This window comes from Rhizopus microsporus (genome assembly GCF_002708625.1).
Source record: "Rhizopus microsporus ATCC 52813 unplaced genomic scaffold scaffold_14, whole genome shotgun sequence".
NCBI classification, from domain to species: domain Eukaryota; kingdom Fungi; phylum Mucoromycota; class Mucoromycetes; order Mucorales; family Rhizopodaceae; genus Rhizopus; species Rhizopus microsporus.
Genome location: NW_019671929.1, coordinates 545,371 through 565,352, shown reverse-complemented (window position 1 = coordinate 565,352; position 19,982 = coordinate 545,371). Strand labels below are relative to the sequence as shown.

The 19,982-nt window shown below is 40.0% G+C and overlaps 4 protein-coding genes across 4 annotated transcripts; 3 read left to right on the top strand and 1 right to left on the bottom strand.

The window, feature by feature from the left end:
* Nucleotides 1-164: 164 nt before the first annotated feature.
* On the top strand, nucleotides 165-1,173 carry RHIMIDRAFT_285634 (S-adenosyl-L-methionine-dependent methyltransferase; the record flags this gene model as incomplete). The annotated part of the gene is made up of 4 exons (XM_023613301.1): nucleotides 165-200; nucleotides 254-291; nucleotides 341-613; nucleotides 666-1,173. The coding sequence occupies 4 exons, from the start codon at nucleotides 165-167 to the stop codon at nucleotides 1,171-1,173; spliced, it is 855 nt and encodes a 284-aa protein (XP_023464097.1).
* A 141-nt stretch (nucleotides 1,174-1,314) lies between these two features.
* Nucleotides 1,315-6,966, top strand: RHIMIDRAFT_217849 (uncharacterized protein). Its single transcript, XM_023607338.1, has 3 exons — nucleotides 1,315-1,679; nucleotides 1,736-3,578; nucleotides 3,632-6,966. Exons 1-3 carry the CDS (start codon nucleotides 1,375-1,377, stop codon nucleotides 6,851-6,853), a joined length of 5,370 nt encoding a protein of 1,789 aa, XP_023464096.1. The 5' UTR covers nucleotides 1,315-1,374; the 3' UTR covers nucleotides 6,854-6,966.
* A 22-nt stretch (nucleotides 6,967-6,988) lies between these two features.
* On the bottom strand, nucleotides 6,989-9,362 carry RHIMIDRAFT_260718 (zincin). Its single transcript, XM_023611476.1, has 5 exons — nucleotides 8,652-9,362; nucleotides 8,050-8,596; nucleotides 7,733-7,978; nucleotides 7,577-7,681; nucleotides 6,989-7,523 (listed from the first exon to the last, which is right to left on the bottom strand). The coding sequence occupies exons 1-5, from the start codon at nucleotides 9,317-9,319 to the stop codon at nucleotides 7,029-7,031; spliced, it is 2,061 nt and encodes a 686-aa protein (XP_023464095.1). The 5' UTR covers nucleotides 9,320-9,362; the 3' UTR covers nucleotides 6,989-7,028.
* Nucleotides 9,363-9,845: 483 nt separating this feature from the next.
* Nucleotides 9,846-19,059, top strand: RHIMIDRAFT_260708 (uncharacterized protein). The gene is made up of 17 exons (XM_023611475.1): nucleotides 9,846-10,184; nucleotides 10,242-10,303; nucleotides 10,435-10,519; nucleotides 10,575-11,127; nucleotides 11,195-11,487; nucleotides 11,537-12,166; nucleotides 12,221-13,705; nucleotides 13,754-14,032; nucleotides 14,085-14,475; nucleotides 14,530-15,578; nucleotides 15,632-15,935; nucleotides 15,998-16,308; nucleotides 16,363-16,582; nucleotides 16,633-16,898; nucleotides 16,960-17,620; nucleotides 17,689-18,613; nucleotides 18,670-19,059. Exons 1-17 carry the CDS (start codon nucleotides 10,131-10,133, stop codon nucleotides 18,929-18,931), a joined length of 7,830 nt encoding a protein of 2,609 aa, XP_023464094.1. The 5' UTR covers nucleotides 9,846-10,130; the 3' UTR covers nucleotides 18,932-19,059.
* The last annotated feature ends 923 nt before the right edge of the window (nucleotides 19,060-19,982 follow it).

Below are 19,982 nucleotides of genomic sequence, written 5' to 3'. Positions count from 1 at the left end.
GTGCACAAACAACACTATGTGTGTGTGTGTGTGTGTTTATAGTGTCTATGGCCATGGTCCGCTGCTGACATTCAAAGCCACCGGGGCATTTTTTTTTAGTTGTCACATTAGAGGACTACTCTTTATTTTTCTCCTTTTTCTCTATAAATACAACAACATACATAATGTCTCGTCCTGAACACATTGCACCTCCAGAAATTGTAAGCCTTTACTTAGCATAATAGTATGATATATATATTAATATAGTCTTTAGTTTTATGGTGAAGATGAAGCTAGAAAATACACAGACAAGTAAGACAAAAAGACAAAAAAAATGACAACATGATATTAACGACAATAGTTCACGTATCACTGCTATTCAAGCAGAAATGGCATATCGTGCGCTTGAATTACTCAACTTGTCTGAAGGACCGAAATATTTATTAGATATTGGATGTGGATCGGGCCTAAGTGGAGAAATATTGGAAGAAGAAGGACATATCTGGGTTGGCATGGATATATCATCTGCCATGTTGGACGTAGCCAATGAGCGTGAAGTAGAAGGCGACTTGTTCTTACAGGATGCTGGACAAGGTATGGGATTTAGACCTGGTGTGTTTGATGGTGCGATAAGGTAATATTTATAAGACAACTAGAAAAGGAGGAAAAAAACTTATGATGAATAGTATATCCGTCTTACAATGGCTATGTAACGCAGACAAAACCATCAATCGACCTAAAGCTAGATTACAACGATTCTTTTCAACATTATATGCTTCACTCAACAAGGGCGCTCGTGCCGTCTTTCAGTTCTATCCAGAAAATGACGATCAAATAGAGCTTATCATCGACGTGGCCACCAAATGTGGTTTCGAAGGTGGTCTTCTCGTGGATTATCCCAACTCCAAAAAGGCTAAAAAATATTACTTATGTCTCTTTGCTGGCCAACAGTCAGGTGTAAAGAATCAGATGCCCAAGGCACTAGGAGAAGACGGAGAACTGCATCCGGATGAAGCTCAATCAATTCAATATGAAAAGAGACGACAGCATACACGACGTAGAAGAAGCGATAGAAAGAGTGTCAAGACAAAAGACTGGATCAATAACAAAAAGAAGATTGCTCGTGAAAAGGGCGACAAAGTGGTGGCTAATGATTCTAAATATACAGGAAGAAAAAGAAAGATCAGATTTTAAAAATAAAGTATTTATTCTCATTAAAGGGACATTACGAAAAAGGTCTAAAAAAGGGAAATTATTATTATTAAAAAAAAAAAATCAAGGAACAGACCAGACTAAACTTTTTGAAGTCAAGATGATCCTAAAAATAAACTTTCTCGGGCCGCTTTTTTTTTTTTTTCTTTTCCTTTCTACTACTGACCCTGGGCTGTAATCACCATGACAACAAAGCCTAAAAGTCAGTTCGATCTATGTGATCGAGAACAAAAGACTGAAGACAGCCTAACTCAGTGTCTAAAGGATGCATTTCTAAATAATGTTTTTTATAGCAAGATTAGTGATTCCGCATTTGTTGCTGTCAATCCTTACAAGTCTGTACCTTTACAAAGCTTTCAATATGTGACAGAATATAAAGATACCAGCGCTGACAGTTTGGAACCTTTACCGACTCACATTTACAAGTTAACGAACCAAGCTTACTTGCACATGCGAAGAACCGGTATTGATCAGTCTATTATCCTTGGGTAAAGTTAAAAGCAGTATTTGTATATAATCCTTTTTGCTAATATTTAGTCTCTAGTGGCGAGTCAGGAAGTGGAAAAACCGAAAACTTCAAATATATCCTCGATCATCTTGTCCATTTATCTTCACAAAAGAAAGAAACCAAGCTTCAGTCACAGATATCGAATGCTCAAATTGTTCTCGAATCATTTGGTAATGCGCGTACAGGACTAAACGACAATGCTTCTCGATTTGGAAAGTATGTTGAGTTGCAATTTAATGAAAGAGGTCGGATGACTGGCGCCAAACTCCTGAATTATTTACTTGACAAGTCTCGACTGACACAGTGTCCAGTCAACGAACAGACATTTCATATCTTTTACCAGATCTTTTCCGGAGCGAGTACAGAGGAAAAGACAATCTTGCAGTTAGATGATGATGTATTCTATCGATATATACCCAGACGAATGGCAGCTTCCGGGAAGGAAGGACAGCAATTTCAGCAGCTCAAACTGGCAATGAAATCATTAGGGATTAATAAAAAGTATCAAGCACGCATCTGGCAGTTTATTGCCTGCTTGCTTCACCTTGGACAGCTCGAGTTTACAGAAGATCATACGATTCAAGAGGCAGCCTTTGTGAAGAATCCAGATGTACTTGATATCTGCGCGGATTTTTTGGGCGTTGATCCTCGAGCACTAGAAAACTTGATGACTTACAAGACTGTCATTATCAATAAGGACGTAACATCAGCCATTTTGGATTCCACCGGTGCAGCACAACAGCGAGACGAAATCGTGAGGGCTTTGTATTCCCTCCTGTTTTCTTGGCTGGTGGAGTATATTAATACAAGGCTCTGCATAGACACTACACACAGCTTCATCGGCATCTTGGATTTTCCAGGACCGCGATTACATAATCAACCATACAACAATTTTAATGCATTTTGTGTCAATTTGGCAAATGAACGACTACAACATTTCTGTCAGCGTAACATATTTGAAGCAGATACAGAAGAGTACCGCATGGAAGGATTGCCAGTGGTAGATATCCCTTATTTCAACAATCAGGCTTGTGTTGAACTGCTTGTACGACCTAAGCATGGACTAATTGACCTGGCCAATCGACAAGCCAAGCTATCAGGCACAGACGCCCAAATGCTCGACAGTTTTACAAAGCATAACAGCAACCATGGATCGTTTGTGCCCAAGTCTTCAGAGACTGGTCAGCGCCTATTTGCTGTGCAACATTTCGCTGGGCAGGTTACATATAATCCTGAGGGCTTTGTAGAGTCCAATAAAGATGTCCTTAACGCAGAACTTGTACAACTCATTCGAGGCAGTGATCATTCACCTGCATCCTTCAATAGTTTTGTCGTAGAGCTGTTTGCAGATAAGAGCATCAGCACAGAAAGTCATCCAAAGCATACCGATGCTATATTGAACGCTCAACAACCAAGTGGCCCCCTCCGCGGTCCTTCGATGCGTCGATCGAAAACAACACGACGAAAGCGTCAGTCGGGAGCAATAGAAGCAACGATCCCAGAGGCCGGTGAACCTACCTACAAGAAACATGTCTCCATGCTGTTGTCTCAGCTCAACAAGTCATTAGACGATTTATTTGCCACGCTAGACGAGACAGTACCTTGGTTTGTATTCTGTATTAGACCCAACGACAACGCGGCCCCCAATCAGTTTGATAGTAACAAGGTGAGAGCACAGATCAGAGCATGGGGAATTCCTCAGATATGTGAAAAGATGAAAACGGTTTACACCATTTCTTATTTTCACGATGAATTTATCGAGAGGTACGCCAGCCAGCTAGAAAATATAGATTCATCTGCAAGCAACAAAGACAAGTGTCAAGCGGCTATTGCTCAATTTGCTTGGTCTTTACCACATGCTCAACTAGGAGCGACCAAGGTAAAATAAATAATTAAAAAAGAAGAAAATTTGAGCTAAAGAATGATGAATAGATATATTTAAGTGAAGAGGCTTGGATAACATTAGAAAATAAATTACGAACAATTGAAAAAGAAGAACAAAGACGACAAAAGGACGAAAGACGATACACAGAAAATATGGCTAGCTTAAATGCACCCATGATGAACATGGACCGCGACCAGAGTTTTGACAATCTATCTCACGTCTCATACGGTTCCAACTCTGAGTTTTTGCTTTCTGGACAAAACGATTATGGACATCGCCATGGCGCTGCAACAGCAGCAGCAGCAGCAACAGGCCTACCGCTTCCTCGTGGACCTGGCTCAGTATACACAGATGATCAACGGTCATTTCTATCAGATAATGAAGAGCTTTATCATCTACAACAGGCACATAGTTACAACGAGACCGAATCGCACTATGGTTCAGACTATTACATGAATCCCGAGATGAAACAAATGGGTCCTACTGCCGTAGTAGAAGAAGAAGCGCCTGAAGAAGAAGAACAGATGTCGCGTGTTCGTCGACACTGGCTGAATTTTGTTTGGTTCATGACATGGTGGATACCAACGTTATTCCTAGTCAAGTGCGGCAAGATGAAACGACCTGATATTCAAATTGCATGGAGAGAAAAGATGACGCTTTGCATGATTATCCTACTTACTTCTGGATTCATCATCTGGTTCTTGGTTTTTTTTGGCTCGTTGATATGTCCTCATCAAGACGTCTTTTCTACGTCCGAACTGCAAAACCACGCAGATAAAAATAATGCTTATATAGCGATTCGAGGCGAAGTGTTTGACCTCACCAAGTATGCTCCTCATCACTGGGCGGGACAAGTTATACCTCAAAGCGCCATCTTGCAATACGGTGGCAAGGACGCTTCTTCACTATTTCCTGTGCAAGTATCTGCACTATGTCAGGGCGTCAATGGTCAAGTGAGTCCGTATGTCTCTCTGGACTTTAATGCAAACCTGACAGATCCAAACGCACAATACCACAACTTTTTGCCCAGCAGCAACGATCCAAGGCCGGACTGGTATTTCGAAAAGATGATGTACCTTCGAAAGAACTATAAGCTTGGTAACATGGGGTTCACACCCAAGGATATCAAGTCTCAGGCTGAAAACCCTGTGGACATGTCTGGCATCACAACACCTAGACAATGGGCCATATTGAATGGTAACGTGTATGATCTGACGTACTATATCCTGGGTGGACGTCGATTTGATTTACCTCCTGGTGTGAGTCAGCCTGATAACTCTGAACTCAATTTTCTAGACAACGCAGTGGTCACCTTGTTCAGTCAGAAGGCCGGCCAAGATATCACCGATAGTTGGAATGCATTACCACTAGATGCCGACGTCAAGCTTCGTCAAGAGGTATGCCTAAGAAATTTATACTATGTCGGCACTGTCGATCAGCGTAATTCAGCACGTTGTCTATTTGCAGAGTACCTGCTGCTCATCGTCACTGTCTTCCTATGTCTAGTCATTGTCTTCAAGTTCTTGGCAGCCCTCCAATTTGGCACTCGACGAGATCCTGAAAAGCACGAAAAATTTGTCATCTGTCAGATTCCATGCTACACAGAAGGTGAAGACGAGTTGCGAAAAACAATTGATTCGATTGCTTCGCTACAATATGATGACAAGCGTAAACTTTTGTTTATTATTTGTGATGGTATGATTATTGGTGGTGGTAACGATCGTCCTACGCCCCGTATCGTCCTTGACATTCTTGGTGTCGATCCCAATGTCGATCCCGAGGCGCTTTCGTTCTTCTCGGTCGGTGAAGGTCAAAAACAGCACAACATGGGCAAGATTTATTCTGGATTATATGAAGTCAAGGGCCATGTCGTACCGTACATCGTCGTGGTGAAAGTAGGCAAGCCTACTGAACGACAAAAGCCTGGTAATCGTGGCAAGCGAGACAGTCAGTTGGTGTTGATGAACTTTTTAAACAAGGTCCACTTTAACTCACCCATGACGCCCATGGAGCTAGAGCTTTATCACCAGATTAAAAATGTTATTGGTGTGAACCCAAGTTTTTATGAGTATGTGCTAATGGTTGACGCCGATACAGAAGTCATGCCGGATGGTCTGAATCGACTTGTATCAGCATTTACACATGATGCAAAGATCATTGGCCTATGTGGAGAAACGATGCTTTCGAACGAAAAGGACAGTTGGGTAACGATGATTCAAGTGTATGAATATTATATTTCCCACTACTTGATCAAGGCATTTGAATCATTATTTGGCACAGTGACCTGTTTACCTGGTTGTTTCTGTATGTACCGAATACGATCACCTCAAAAGAATCAGCCATTGCTTATTTCAAATCAAATCATTCAAGATTATGCCATCAACAAGGTAGACACACTGCACAAGAAGAACCTGCTACATCTTGGTGAAGATCGTTATCTGACAACACTCATCCTCAAGCATTTTCCCAACTACAAGACCAAGTTTGTTTCCGATGCAAAGTGTGCAACCAATGCACCAGACCAATGGAGCGTACTGCTCTCCCAGCGTCGTCGTTGGATCAACTCTACAATTCACAACTTGGGAGAACTCGTCTTTCTGCCTCAGCTCTGTGGCTTTTGTTGTTTCTCTATGCGTTTTGTTGTCATGCTCGACTTGCTGAGTACCCTAGTTCAACCTGCTATTGTTGGATACCTCATCTACCTCATTTATTCATTAGCCACATCGACCTCAGGCGTGCCCATAATGTCTATCATTACCATCGCTGGTGTCTACGGACTTCAGGCACTCATCTTTTTGTTACGTCGCAAGTGGGAACATATTGCATGGATGATTGTATCCATTTTGGCTATTCCTGTATTTTCATTTGCTATTCCCATCTATTCTTACTGGCACTTTGACGATTTCTCATGGGGTAACACACGTGTGGTCATGGGCGAAAAGGGCAAGAAGCTGGTGATGGCCGATGAGGGTAAATTTGATCGCAAGTCTATACCTGTGATGACATGGGACGAGTATGAGCGTAGCATGTATGAAGATATGAACAATGGTAACTACTTTGATGACAGTGCCTCTGTGGGCTCTCGTCGTTCCGAGCGCAGCCAAAGTTCATATTATAGTCAGCAAAGTAAATACTCTAATCCTTTCCAGCCATCAAGGGTAGCATCACCTGCATTTAGCCCTATACCACCTTATCATTCACCGGCACCAGGCTCTGTTGTCGGCTATCCTCCTCAAGGACAGTACCGGTCTCAATCTCCGTTTCATTAGATGATATCTTTGTTTAAAATAATGTTTATACACTTGTCACATACATATGCACTTATTATCCCCTCCTTTTTTTTTCTCTTCTTGTGCTTTACAAAATAAAAAAGAATTCCAATGTTTGTACTATATATATATGTTCTATGTGGTCCTTTTTTATTCAATGATAGAGAAGACAGCTTTACCAGATTTGGCATTTGTTGGAAGGATTCATCGGCTTCTGAGGACACTGAAATGCTTGAGCAAATTCAGCACTATTTTGAACAGCACCATTGACACGAACACTAGAAGGCGAATGTACATCGGTACGAACACGTTGAACAGACAGTTCAGGACGCATGTTGTTACACCATATTCTACCAAAGTTGATGAAAAATAGCTGTTCTGGAGTATATGTTTCAAGACCAGGCAAGAAAACCGGGCTGTCCTCTGTAAGCGTCTTTTTCATGGCTGTGTAGGCGGCATGAAGGCCACCGTTATCTGCAAGGTTTTCACCAAGTGTCATCTTTCCGTTGACAGAGTAGTTGGTTTTATCAGGACCCTGAATAGAGAATTGATTATACTGGTTGATAAAGCATTGAGATCTGCTTTCAAATGCAGATGTGGTTGCATCTGTCCACCAAGTATTTAAGCGGCCATCTCCATCATAAAGTCGACCTGCGTTATCAAAAGCATGCTAGGAAGCGTGTTAATTAAAAGATATGCATTTTTTTTGTAGTTATCACATACAGTGATTTCATGACCAATGACTGCACCAATACCACCATAGTTGATATAGGAAGGTAGATCTGTATGATAGAATGGAGCCTGTAAGATTCCTGCAGGAATAACAATCTATATGAAAAGGGTAAATAACAACAAGATAAAGAATAATGATGCTTTTACCTTGTTAAAGTTGGGAGAATAATAGGCATTCACTTCATGGGGTGTCATGAACCAATCATCCTTGTTTACTTTTTCTTCTATCCTACTCCACTCTTTTTTGAATTCGGACATCATTACAGATTTTTGATTTCCATAGTAATCCTTTTCTTTGACCTCTATACCCGAGTAGTAATTTTGAAGAGAACTAGGCGATCGATCATCAGGACTGATAATACTGTATGCTTCTTGATGTGTAAGTTTTTTGACCTATATGATCCCCCCAAAAAAAGAGTTAGAGCTTCCCCGCAAAAAAAAAAAAGAAATGACAATGTGTTTACCTTTTCTAATGCACGCGTACGTGTTTCAATGTCCAACCAATCACTCTGTTTCAATCTTCCGGACCAAGCCGACAAAAGGTTCTCAATAAATGCAGAAACCTGCTGTCGTTGTGGCTCACCACCAAATGACTTCATGACAAAGTATCGACCCAACAGTTGACCAAAGGCACCACTTGTGCTTGCTACACATTCTCGACTTCGGGGAGGAGCTTCAATAGCGCCATTGACAAGTTTGCCGATCGTTTCCCGATGGAGGTCTCTTGTCTTCTTGTCGATGCTGTGAATATTGGACAAGATGATTCTGATGATAAAGTATTCGCGGATGGCTTGAGTGGACGTACCATCGGGACGTGTCTGGCTGTTAACCAACCAATCTGTTAATTCCTTCAAGTAACCGGGAGAGGTCACGATCACGTTATCAGGCAAAGAGGCGTCATTAGGCACAAAATGACGAAGAGTTCGGAACCAGTCTGCAATCGGATATTTTTGATGTAACTCACCAATCGTCATTGGATTATAGACTGCCAAAGGATCTTGTAACTCGTCGCTAATGAAAATCAAGGTAAGCTTTTGGTTCTTTTTTCTTCATTTGTTTGTCTTACATGGGAAGTGATATACTAGCAAGCTGTGTTTCAAACTCAATAAATCTGTCCACCATAGCTTCTATATCCATGGCGCCAAGTACAGGTAACTTGTTTTCAGTGAGTTTTTCAATACGCAATCTACTCGAGTCGCCTGTGACATCACCAAGAATGGCAGTAACCACAGAGATCAAGCCGTTACGGTACTGGGCGATGAGATTTGGCTGTTTGTAATATTCTCGAGAAGGCAAACTTAAGCTTGGTTGGTTTAAGAAGATGGCATACTTTTCGGGATTTTTGTCGTCTATGCCTACGTCGAATGATACCAGGTTGCCAACACCCTGCGAGTTTAATTCGATCAAGGCATCCGTCAAGGCATGCGCATTTTCAAGACTAAATCGACCATCATCCATACCTGGAGAATATCCTAGACTTTTGAGTACTTGGGCGATGTCAGGAAATATGGGCGTGGGTCCAAGATGGTCAACGGTGACCTCGTCCATACATGCATCATAATACATCTTTATCTTGTTAAAGTTGCCCCTATCCTGTTCCTTTTCCGTCTCATTCAAAAATCCCGAATTGGCGTCAACTCCAGTGAGTAAATCATCATAGGTGCCTTGAAGCAATTGTTGAAGACTATCAAGGTTAGTATTACGGAGATCGGTAAATGTGCCGACGCCTGGCATAAAAGTTAGTAAATGTTTCACCTCTCTGTGCAACGTAGCTTACTTGGGTCAGAAGGAGGAATAGGGTGAGTCTTTATCCAACCACCGCCTATAAGAGTGTATTAGTTGAATAATCAATTAAGAATCCATCATCATACAAGTGTATTGATAAAAGTCACTGCATGGATCCATGTTCACATCAATGTCCTTTAGAATAGAAGAAGCAACAGATTGACAAACGTGGGAACTGCATGTATTGTTGGTAGCACGAGCCAAAAGATGAGTTGAATGGGCAGTAAGACTATGTAAAAGAGCACCAGCTGCCATGATAAACAGAAATGAATAATAAAAAGAGAGAAAAAGAGTAATAAAACCAAGCGTTTATATACACAATAATAAGAATAATAATAATATTCCGGTTCTATTGTCGAGAGAGGTAGCTTTTTTTAATTTTATAATACTTTGTATTACAATATAAACTAATTACGAAATACACTCCTCTTTGCTCTTTTCTTTTATTTCCTTTTTATGTATAATGAATCAATGACAATGACTAAACTTTAAACTTTTCTCTATTATTCAATAGTTTCAATTCTTATAAATTTTTACTTTGGTTGAATTTGAAAAAAGACCCTTTTTGGACTTCAGATTGTGCTGTGTAGCGTTACTTTATTTTTTACCAAACTTGTTTTCCATTTTACTTTTCTTTTTTCTTTTTTTGGTTTATTGAAGCTAATACAAAGAAGAGGAATCAATTAAAGAGCTTTAAAGTAGAAGAAAATCATCTTCTCTCTCTCTTTTTTTTCTCTTTGTTTCTTGACTTTATACAACAATGAGCACAGACACTAGACTTATTCTAAGTTTAGTAAATAGAATAGCAGTTAGAGTAAAGTATGACACATTATGTTCTTTGTATATATATGTTAATACTGTTTCTATATAGTTACCAACTACCAGTGACACTGAGAATGACTCATTACAACACGATCCCTTAATTCAACAATCGTAATTATATACATCAAACAAACTCTCCCTTTTAACTAATCTATTCTTTTTATATTTATCATTTGTCTTGACGTCAGAGGTATGATAATAAACTTTTTGTGACTTTTACCATGACTGACACAGAATAACATAGTGGCAGCATTGATTGAACTATCAAAATATAGATTATCCACTATTGCAAGCACTATCATGACTATGCTTGAAAATATGTCAAAGGTTAGACCAACATAACGTAGCTTACATTGACCAACCCTTCGCTTTTTTTTTGTAGCCTAATACACTTCCAAGAAATGATGACAACTCCTTCCATTTATTACAGTCACAGTTATTCATGATTCGCATACTCGCAGCCTGTATGCAACATTGTTGGAAACAAAATGAGGTTTCACAAGAACAGTCAAAAAGACGACCCAACCTGATACGTACAGACACCGATGTTTGGGAGCTACCTGAGGGTATACCGCCTGCACCCAATGATCCACCACCACTTGATAATGCTTTAGCAAAACACATCATCAATGTCATGTCTCGTTATTTATCACAAGTTGGAACACTTGAAGATCGTGAACATGGACTTGTAGCCAATGGAACGAGAGCAGTAGCTGTCTTGGATCAAAAACACCCGTTATGTAATGATATTTATCAGGCAGTCTGTCGTATATTGTCCTATGTTAGCGCAAGTAATTGGAACATCGTATTTGGCAAGTTCAAATCAAGAATCATGTGTTTGACATCAGCTGCCGATGAATCACCAGAAGTGATTGATATTGCCATTATCGAATGTTCATCTTTAAACTCAAAACGATTAAGTATGATTTTGACAGGTAAATGGGAAGAGAGAATATAGGTAGTACACCGATCGAGTCTATGTCCTTACTTGATTATCTATAGAACTCTGTACATCTACTCTACATTTGAAAAAGACAACACAGCAGTTGGTAGCTATGGCCTTGAGAGGAGCCATTTGGGGTTGGATAGAGAGTTATACATCCGAATTTATGATGCTCTCTCGTAGTCAAAAAAGATTAGAAGGATCACCCGAAATCCTATTTGATATATTCAATTCATTAGCAGACACAGCAAAGAAAAAGGCGGTATATTGGCCAGTCCAGATGATGCTACTCACACTCTGCCCGGACATCATGCTTTCTACAACTGTGTCAGGAAGTGCGAATAACAAGAAGGTAAAGGACACTGTTTATCTGCATTCATTGTATAACTCATTATCTGTAGTCTGCATTCTTGGCTTCTTTGAGAAAGGCAATGAAAGGTGACCGTATGGCAGATTTAGCAGCCATTTGTTATGTGGACTGCTGTCGAGCTGCTACTTATATTGCAAAAGATGATACGACAGCCCTTCGTCAAATCGTGCCTGATATCGAAAATGAGCTAGTTGAAAAGCTGTTTGATCCTCATCGACCCATTGGTATCGATGGTCGTAACAATAGTTTGGGTGTGTATATCGATTACCAGTCTCTGATGGCAGATTGTATTGTGGCTCTTTTTCGATTGGATGTTGAACGAACAGTGAATACGATTATTCCAGCCTGCTTTGAATTTTCTGCACCTACTCTCTTTAAAGTAAGCATGGTCAAGGCAGCAGTGGCAATAGCATCTGAAGAAAATAAGTTACCTTGGGTTCCACCTGTATCTACCCTACACAATTCGCTCTGTTCTCGTATCCGTACTCTGTTTTTGGAATATTATAGTCGCGAAATTAGAGAAAAATCAGATACAGCTAGTCAGTCTTCACGAAAGGGTATGCGCCCGAGAAGAGATACATCCGCGGTTCCACCTGAGCGATTTGAACTCATTTTGGATGTTTTACATTTATATCAAACAGATCCACAGTTTGCTGTTTTGGTAAACACTCTTTTATTATTTCTCTCTTTGTTCTTGCTTACATTTTGTCTATAGGGCGACGATTCAGATAGATATGAGCAGAATGCTTCTCTGATGATTGCCATTACCAATTACGTCAGCGATCCTAACCCTTCCGTCAGGGAAGCAGCAGCTGACTGTTTGGCCAAACTTCATGCGCCCAACTATATCCTGTCATGGGGGCCACCAAACCACGTAATGGAAGCATTCTGGAAGTTATCGTCCGAGGTGTTATATACACTTGCAAAACAAATCCTGGCAGAAAGAGACAAAGGGCTGAGAGCTCTTTTGGACCTCTTGAGGCGTTTACTCACACTGCGTAACGAATTTTTGCAACAGCATCGCAATGTAGCAGCAAGAGGCGCCGATACAAAAGAAAGGCGACAAGCTTCTATAGCGCTTGAAGTGGCGCTACTAGTGATGCTCTGTTCCTCAGACACCAACATATGCACGATTGCCATTGAATGCTTTGCCTTGATATGTACAGAAATTGGACTGACAGAATGTTTTGAGGAGTATCAGCCTTCGTCCACAATCTTTGTGGAGAACATGGCATGTTATACCAAGCTGATCGAAGACGCCAATGTGGTAATAGGTAGAAAATCACAGCAGCGTCGTATTCGTCGATTGCTACGTATGGCCACACATGGCTCTCCAGGCATGTTGAGTGCTTGGGAGGAAGCATGGAAAAGATGGAAATTGATGACACCACTTATCGTTCGTCCGCCTGAAGAAAGTAGAGATGACACTTTAGAAGTAAATCGAAAAGGTACCGGCTGGCAGGATAAGCTGAGAAATACGTCAAGCCGACATACTGGTTCAACTAGTACCGTTACAACCACAAATCGTGTAGAGTATCTAGATGAAGAACGAGCGGCAGAATGGCAGAATTATGCTGGTTTTCTCGCAGCCCTAGGTGGTGTGTGTCTGATGACTGCTCAAAACGAAGAGTTGCTCAATAGTCAGATTAGCAGCAGCAGTGGCACTGTACATAGTAGCGGGATACGTTATGTGCCAGAGTCAGCCGTGTTGGTGGATAAGTTTCTCGTAGAGATGGTGGATTTGCTGGCCTGTGATAATTTGCTAGTCAGAGAGTGGGTCAGAGAAATTCTTGGAAACGACCTATCACCTGCTTTATACCACACTATGTTTCGCTGCTTAGAAGATACCCTAACACAATGCTTCTCCCAAGCCAACAAGAATGAGCCCATATGTGAGCCTCGGTACACACTCTTTGTCGAACAGGCCATCTCGGTGTTGAAGCTCGTCTTGGATCGCTTAGCAGATAAATCAGAAAGTCTGTTTATGGTCGATTTTAGTACCCTTATTAGCCTGTGTACTTTTTATGTCAATAGGCTTACAACAGATGCTGGGTCAATCAAGATGAAGATCAAACTATGTCATCTGATTGAAGTGCTTATGCTCAAGAAGGATCGAGTCACCATTAGGCAAGAGTTCAGATTAAGAAACAAACTACTGGAAATCATTGCTGAGTGGATCAGTGATTATACATTGGCAAAGGTAACAATGAAAACACTATCAAAAATAAATACCAACTCCTTTGCATAGAAGCCTTATCTTTCGTCATCTCAGTTATCTTCAAATGATCCATCTCAATTAGAGAAGCTTCAGCAGGATTTGGATGTTGCCTGTTTAAAGACTATCGTGGCTTTACTTCATCAGCTTCCCCTTCAACCGGTGGAGTCGCTTCAGGAATCAAATGCAATGGTCGCGAAAAGCAAAATTTTCTTCAAGTATTTTACCTTCTTTTTCAAAGTACTCAATCGTTGCCGTCTGTCTGAACTAGACTCCTCTGCTCAATCTCGAAGCAGTGTTGAATTTAGAACTGTAAATTATATATATAACTGTCCATTATACATGGCAACTAATTTTATGTTAGGAATCCGGTATAGAAACTCTAAAGAATTATACTATTCTGGCTCTTTCCAATTTACTAAGTGCCAATGTGGATGCTGGTCTAAAGTACTCTTTTTCCATGGGCTACCATGAGGACACCAGCACTCGTACTGCTTTCATGGAAGTATTGGCCAATATTTTAAATCAAGGAACAGAATTTGAGAATTTGGCAGAGACAGTGATGACTGATAGATATGAAAAACTGATTGATATACTGATAAACTCTGATCTTGATGTTACCAAATCGCTCTGTGAGGTGTGCCCTTCTTCTGAAATCGATGATTGTGCTAATGCTCTGTATGCCTGTTATTCATCGAGAAACAAGATAATGCAACTTCTCAAGACAGTCATTCAAAAAGAAATTGATACCACAGGTAAATAAAATGAAATACAAGTAAGCGTCAAAGCAATACACTAACGTGATTTAGATAATGAGACTGATTTGTTTAGAAGAACAAGTATTGCCACTCGCTTACTCTCTGTGTTTGCAAAAGATAGTGGTACTGAATACGTCAAGGCTGTGTTGTCGCCTGTATTCCAAAAGCTATCTGAGCTTCCTAGGGAGAACAGATGCTTTGAGCTAGACCCTTCAAAACTATTACCCAATGAAGACGGCAATAGGAATAGACAAAACGTGATTGAGGTGACCGAGTTGTTCTTACAAGCTATCTGCAACTCGGTTGACCTTGCTCCTCTATCCTTTCGCGAGATTTGCTCCTACATCGCTATGTCTGTCCGCGAACGATTCCCTGAAGCTAGATACACGGCCGTGGGCTCTTTTATCTTCTTACGGTTCTTTTGTCCAGTCATCGTTTCACCCGAGATCGACGGTGTGACAAAAACCGCACAGCTCAACTCACGTGAGATGCGTCGTGGGTATCTGATAGCAACCAAAGTGATACAAAATCTTGCCAACAACGTCCTTTTTGGAGCAAAAGAAACTTACATGATTGTTCTAAATGATTTTTTGACCAACAATATTTATAAAGTAGCTAATTTCCTGCGCGAGATATCAACAATGCCATCCGAGCCAATAAGTGAGCGACCAAGAGAGGCCTATGAACTGACGGAAGAAGATTATGTTTTGCTTCACCAAGTGTTGGCTGACAATATGGAACGTATATCACGAGATTTGGCCATACGAAAATTAAACCGAAGCCATGATCAAGAGTCACTCACTGCTTGGAAACGTGAATTTGATAGATTTGCGAACATACTTGCTCAGCTGGGTCGTCCTCCAGAACTGCGAAAGAAAGAGTCGTTGCCTTCAAAGAACTACATCTTTGCTGCCTCCAACCAGATCTATTCGGACTTCATACGACGCAATAACCATCGAAGTGTAGAGCCCATTGCTTCCAAAAACATCTTTTATGAGGGAGGTATCTCAAAGGCTGGTCGACGTGTTTATTACTTGATTCTGCGTCATATCGATGTTGATAATATAGACTTTGAATTACTCATCTACCATATATTACGAGTAAGATTTTGACCTTGGAAGGAATTATACTTTAGTAACTTGGTTTATTACAGATATTGGAAGCATCCTCAAACAAGTCCTTTGAAGTGTTGATTGACTGTACTTTGTTCACAAATAACAATGAAGTACCGTCTCAATGGATTAGTCAATTAATGCAGCTATTATCCAGTGATATCATGGGCAATCTTGCTGCTCTTCACGTCTATAACCCCAACTCTTATCTAAGAACTTATCTGAAGAAGATAGAAATACAGCAGTTACCACACAAACTTTCAAAAAAGACATCATTTACAGCTACATTAGTCGAGCTTCAAGAATACATACAGGCATCAGAGATAAAGCTTCCAAAGTTAACAAGTAAAGATTTAAAAAGGAAAAGAAAAAAAAGGGGGGCTGAAGCTAATGTTTTTATTTTATAGTTGGTCTAGAAACAGATCCTAGTGCAGTATTTTTCCCTGTATACAAGATTGTACAATACAGAACCAATATTCCACTTACGATCAAAGTAAACGCAGAGTATATACAGATCATGACTGTCCGCAAACAAGAAATCTCCTATGGCATACATGCTGTTATTAACGACGTCTATCATATTTCTGAAGTTGAACAAGTAGCTATAGTTCAGCATGAGCATCAAGGCGCAGAACAGATAAATGAATTCACCTTCAAAACATCGCGAGATAATGTGATCAGTACCTTCAGTTCACCAAAACGAGAAGCCATTGTGAATGTAAGTGTATAAAAGATGACATAGAAACAGCAACTTAGCGCGCCTTTGTAATAGACAGTTCGTCAAAGCAAACGGCGTTATGATTCTTCTCGACCAACGAATATAACAGAGCGAACTATACGTCCAAAGGATGTCCCTGGAAGATTGCTCAATATGGCTCTACTTAACCTTGGCAGTGATGATCCTAACTTACGACTCTCTTCATACAATCTGCTGTATGCCCTGAGTAGAGCATTCAATTTTGATGTTGGTAAACAGCTGTTGGATGCAAAAGGTAAGTCATCCTCTTAAGAAATACCCTATTATTAACCAACTCATATTTAGATCTTTGTCTTCCATCAAACAGTACTGACTTTATCGTCAGTATTAGTGAAAAGATTGCTGAAAAGGAACCAGGTCTAACACTTGAATTTTTAAATGAATGTGTAATGGGCTATGCAAAGTCTGAAGAAGGTCTTAAATACCTTATACTCCTTTACATGATACCGTGGCTATCTAACCTTTCGCTATACTGTGAAAGTTCCGTTAAAGATATGGCAAAGACTAAAGAAATTTTGCGGCAACTGATAGACCTTACTATCAATGGGGAGGTAAGACTTTGTTCTCAAAGCCTACTGAATTTTATATTCTGATGAGCTTTTTTTTTTTTAGATGGCTAAGCTTGTTCAAGCCAAAATATGGAAAACTATTGCAGATGTAGATGATCTCCTTGGGTTAGTCATTGACACTTTCTTACAAGTCTCTAACGAGCACGGTATCGGTTCTCGTCAAGCAGAAGCTCTGGCCGATACGCTCGTCACGCTCTCCAATATCACAATTCGTTCTAAATTAGTCATGCGCTTGCGTAAAGTGTTGTATAGCACATCATTTAAACCAGCGCGTTCCTTAGCGGAGCACTCAGCCTGGCCAGAAATCGCTATTCTCATCCGATTCATCCTGATGCTCTCTTTCAACAACCACGGCCCCATAAAGCGAACAGTACCCGAGCTTTTTCACATTGTCACTCTTGTTGCTGGTACAGGCTCTACCATCATCAGAGCTTCTATTCATGGTATCGTAGTCAATTTGATTCAATCTCTCTGTACCTGTTTACCACTTCCAGCAGTCAATGTTCAAAAACTACAAATGATTTTGACAGAACTATCTGATTCCAAGAGTCGACTGCTGTTTGGATTGAATAGATCTTATGCGAATGCCTTTGCCATAAGCTCTGAAACATTGAATGACACTTTGGAACCCATTTCTTTGTCATCCTTGGAGATTATTGTTGGTAAACTATCAGAAGTGATTAGCACTGCAGCTCCGAATACAGGTATAAAAAGCGATGCGTATACATATGTCGATGTATTGCTTTGTAAATACTCATGTTCCCCCTTATAGATATTGCAAACTGCTGGAGAGCCAGATGGATGAGCTTAGTAGCTAGTACAGCATTTCAATTCAATCCTGCTATACAGCCCCGAGCCTTTGTCGTTCTTGGTTACCTAGGTAGAGAAGAAGTAGATGATGACCTACTCTATCAAATTCTTGTTGCGCTCCGAGGAGCTCTTTCCATCTTTACTGAAACGGATCCTAATCTTGTGACAAGTATTATCATGTGCTTGAAGAACGTCGTTGAAAGTCTCCCAAGTGACTCTGTATATCTACTTCAGCTATTTTGGGTAGCAGTCGCCTTGGTTCAGATCAACTCAGCATCCATTTTCGTTACGGCATTAGAACTGCTTGAAGCAACGTTCAGGTCTCTTGATTCCAACAACTTTTTCTCTGGAAGCAATGTATCTGAAGTCTTATTGGCTGCTCGAGCACCCATATCCGATGTGGCTCTACAGCTGGACAGATACTGTGGCGTTAACTTCAACACACACTTTTCATTTGCAATTGCTGGTATCATCATGAAGGGACTACGTTTCAGTGATGCCAAGGTGGCTATCTACAGCACTCTTTGTACCTTTTTAGATATTGAACGTAAGCAGTATTACAAGAATTTCTTGGGAGAAAAGAGTGTGGTCATCGAGGCTTCTACTTTGGGCTATGTGACAGCGCTGTTGCCTATAGCTGCCAAGAACGACTCTGTAAAGCAAATGATGAAGCTCGTTGGTCTTTCAGAAGTTGAAACTGAACCTAGTGAAAGCACGTATGCAGGCGTATTTGATAAGTTGGATATTCCTGACAATGTTACTGCCTTGCTCGTCATGTCTCTATTGGCCACAATGCTTAATGCTACAGACAGTGAATCAGAAAGGTTGTTTATTTATGGCCTTTTATCAGAAGCCGCTGTTTCTTTACCTGACGTTTTTGCTTTAATGTAAGTTACGGATAGATTTGTGTGCTACAAGTTATGCTTATATGTTAATTATATAGATATGATTCCCTTTTGCCACGAATGAACCAGATAGTTATCAATAGTCAAAATCAACTACTCATTGAATCTGTAAAGTCTATTCTGGTAACTGCATGTTCAAATCCAATTTTTTCACAACCCAAGAACAGAACATCCCAAAGAAGCTTATTAGATCAATTTGGATTTTCAGCTTTAGGTGACACCACTTTTGGAGTGTCAACGTCAAATTGTTTAAGATATGCCAAGCTGGCAAGCGAAATAATGGACAGAATTATTTTCTAGGAGGCAAATACATAGAAAATATAAATATATACACACACAAAAGTACATATCTTCGCACTTTATAGATTCAAACAGCATTCATATAAATATATACATTTTCGTACACGTTACAAGTAATATAAAAGCGCATTATAATTAATAAAGATCTATGTTTAAAGTAACAAAGAAAAAAAAAAAAAAAGAATTCAGTGTCATTGCATAAAAAAAAGGCCGCTGATACTTTTTTTTCTGTCTTTTTTTTTTTTTCATTAAACTAATGTCGACACATCAAACACAGCAAAAACTGTCTGGAAGTCAAGATCTACTAACTTACTATGATTTATTACCTATTTATAATAAAGTGGTTAAACCATATCCACCAGAGAATAGAGCATCTGGCTTAAATCCTACATTATATCCATACATTTCAGATTTGCCTGGTATACATTTATCAACGTACTATTTATAAACTCTAACTAAATAGCAAAAAGGAAAGTTGGAGTTTGAACCAGACGGCTATCTAGTAGGCCTAATACAAGATCCACAAGCAATAGACAATGGACCTGACATCAGACCATTGGATTCAGACGTATTAAGAGATTCATTTTCACTAAGAGAAGGGCCAATACCAGGAGTAAAGAGAATATACATGTTTTTATAAATGTGTGATTGACTTGTATATAGTTTGATGCATCTGTGCTAGGGACAGACGAGCCTACGGGTGAAGAAGATACATCAGAAAAAGTAACAATGGATGATCATGATCCAGAAAGACGGCATAAAAAGAAGAAGAAAAAGAGACATGATCATGAAGATGGACATGGACACGATCATAGCAAAAAGAAAAAGAAGAAAAGAGAAGAGTTTATAGATATTTAATACAAAAACTTTTTTTTATTGCAAGTCTAATGTGTCTATAATGATGATAATGATAATAAAGGGTATCTAGTTTAAACTGCCGCTATTTGACAAAATGGAGCATCAGGTGTATTGGCTACGACGGCATTTCGGCGTCTTAGAGTATAAACAGGCAAATGAATAGTATCACCACTGTCTAAAGTTAAGGTTGCCT

Excerpts from the sequence above, each read along its gene's own strand:
- RHIMIDRAFT_217849 (XM_023607338.1), top strand. The coding sequence starts at position 1,375 with ATGACAACAAAGCCTAAAAGTCAGTTCGATCTATGTGATCGAGAACAA. Across the intron at positions 1,680-1,735 it reads GATCAGTCTATTATCCTTGG|TGGCGAGTCAGGAAGTGGAA; the intron begins GTAAAGTTAAAA and ends TTTAGTCTCTAG. Across the intron at positions 3,579-3,631 it reads CTCAACTAGGAGCGACCAAG|ATATATTTAAGTGAAGAGGC; the intron begins GTAAAATAAATA and ends AATGATGAATAG.
- RHIMIDRAFT_260718 (XM_023611476.1), bottom strand. The coding sequence starts at position 9,319 with ATGCCAGGCGTCGGCACATTTACCGATCTCCGTAATACTAACCTTGAT. Across the intron at positions 7,682-7,732 it reads ATTCTCCCAACTTTAACAAG|ATTGTTATTCCTGCAGGAAT; the intron begins GTAAAAGCATCA and ends CTTTTCATATAG. Across the intron at positions 7,524-7,576 it reads TCATTGGTCATGAAATCACT|CATGCTTTTGATAACGCAGG; the intron begins GTATGTGATAAC and ends CACGCTTCCTAG.
- RHIMIDRAFT_260708 (XM_023611475.1), top strand. The coding sequence starts at position 10,131 with ATGAGCACAGACACTAGACTTATTCTAAGTTTAGTAAATAGAATAGCA. Across the intron at positions 10,185-10,241 it reads TAAATAGAATAGCAGTTAGA|TTACCAACTACCAGTGACAC; the intron begins GTAAAGTATGAC and ends GTTTCTATATAG. Across the intron at positions 15,579-15,631 it reads TCATCTACCATATATTACGA|ATATTGGAAGCATCCTCAAA; the intron begins GTAAGATTTTGA and ends GGTTTATTACAG.